Source organism: Pteropus vampyrus, unplaced genomic scaffold, assembly GCF_000151845.1.
Source record: "Pteropus vampyrus isolate Shadow unplaced genomic scaffold, Pvam_2.0 Scaffold683, whole genome shotgun sequence".
NCBI classification, from domain to species: Eukaryota; Metazoa; Chordata; class Mammalia; order Chiroptera; family Pteropodidae; genus Pteropus; species Pteropus vampyrus.
The window spans coordinates 73865-74468 of record NW_011889464.1 but is presented as its reverse complement, the minus strand read 5'-3'; the positions used below and the strand labels follow the sequence as shown (position 1 = coordinate 74468).

The 604-nt window shown below is 39.4% G+C and overlaps 1 protein-coding gene across 1 annotated transcript in view; it reads left to right on the top strand.

The window, feature by feature from the left end:
• Window positions 1-420: 420 nt before the first annotated feature.
• LOC111733914 (CUB and sushi domain-containing protein 1-like) overlaps window positions 421-604 on the top strand; it is a gene marked incomplete at its 3' end in the record, with an annotated part of 68758 nt that continues 68574 nt past the window's right edge. The window contains exon 1 of the mRNA XM_023526068.1: window positions 421-502. Coding sequence (XP_023381836.1) covers window positions 447-502 — 56 coding nt within the window. The remainder of the gene's footprint in view (window positions 503-604) is intronic.

Sequence of the window (604 nt, the reverse complement as noted above, 5' to 3'; positions counted from 1 at the left end):
GAACATCTCTGTTTCATCCGTGCGGGACGAAGGAGACTTCCTTTGGTATAAACGTAGGCGTTCTGCCACGCTGCCCTTTGCGTTGTGCCGTTAAGTGTGACCTGTCGTGAGGTTTATCATGTTGAGCAAATGCTTGCATTTTGTTTTGTTTTGATTTTTTAATTAAATTTCAACCTCTTCAATAGAATTAAACTTCGAACCCCAAAAACGTTGATATCTTTTCACTGAATGAGGAGTCTCTTTAGGAATAAAAATAAAGGTTTATTTTAATGTAGTTAAACTCTCTGAATTCTTTTTAAAAATCGTATTTTAAGTTACAGTCATTTACGAACTAAATCTGCCTAATGTAAATGTATTCTCTGGGTATTTCCCCAACAGCTACGTAAAATTATAATAATGTTTCTCTCTCTCTAGTGAGCCAAGGAGGTGTCGCCTTGGTCTCTGACATGTGTCCAGACCCTGGGACTCCGGAGAACGGCAGACGAGCAGGAGCCGACTTCAGGTGGGAGACGACATGCTGATTGAAGAACACGTTATTCCCTAATGCATATGGTTTTTAACTCTGTTGTCCTTCTGAGTTGAAGATATAACTTCTCAGTTATCA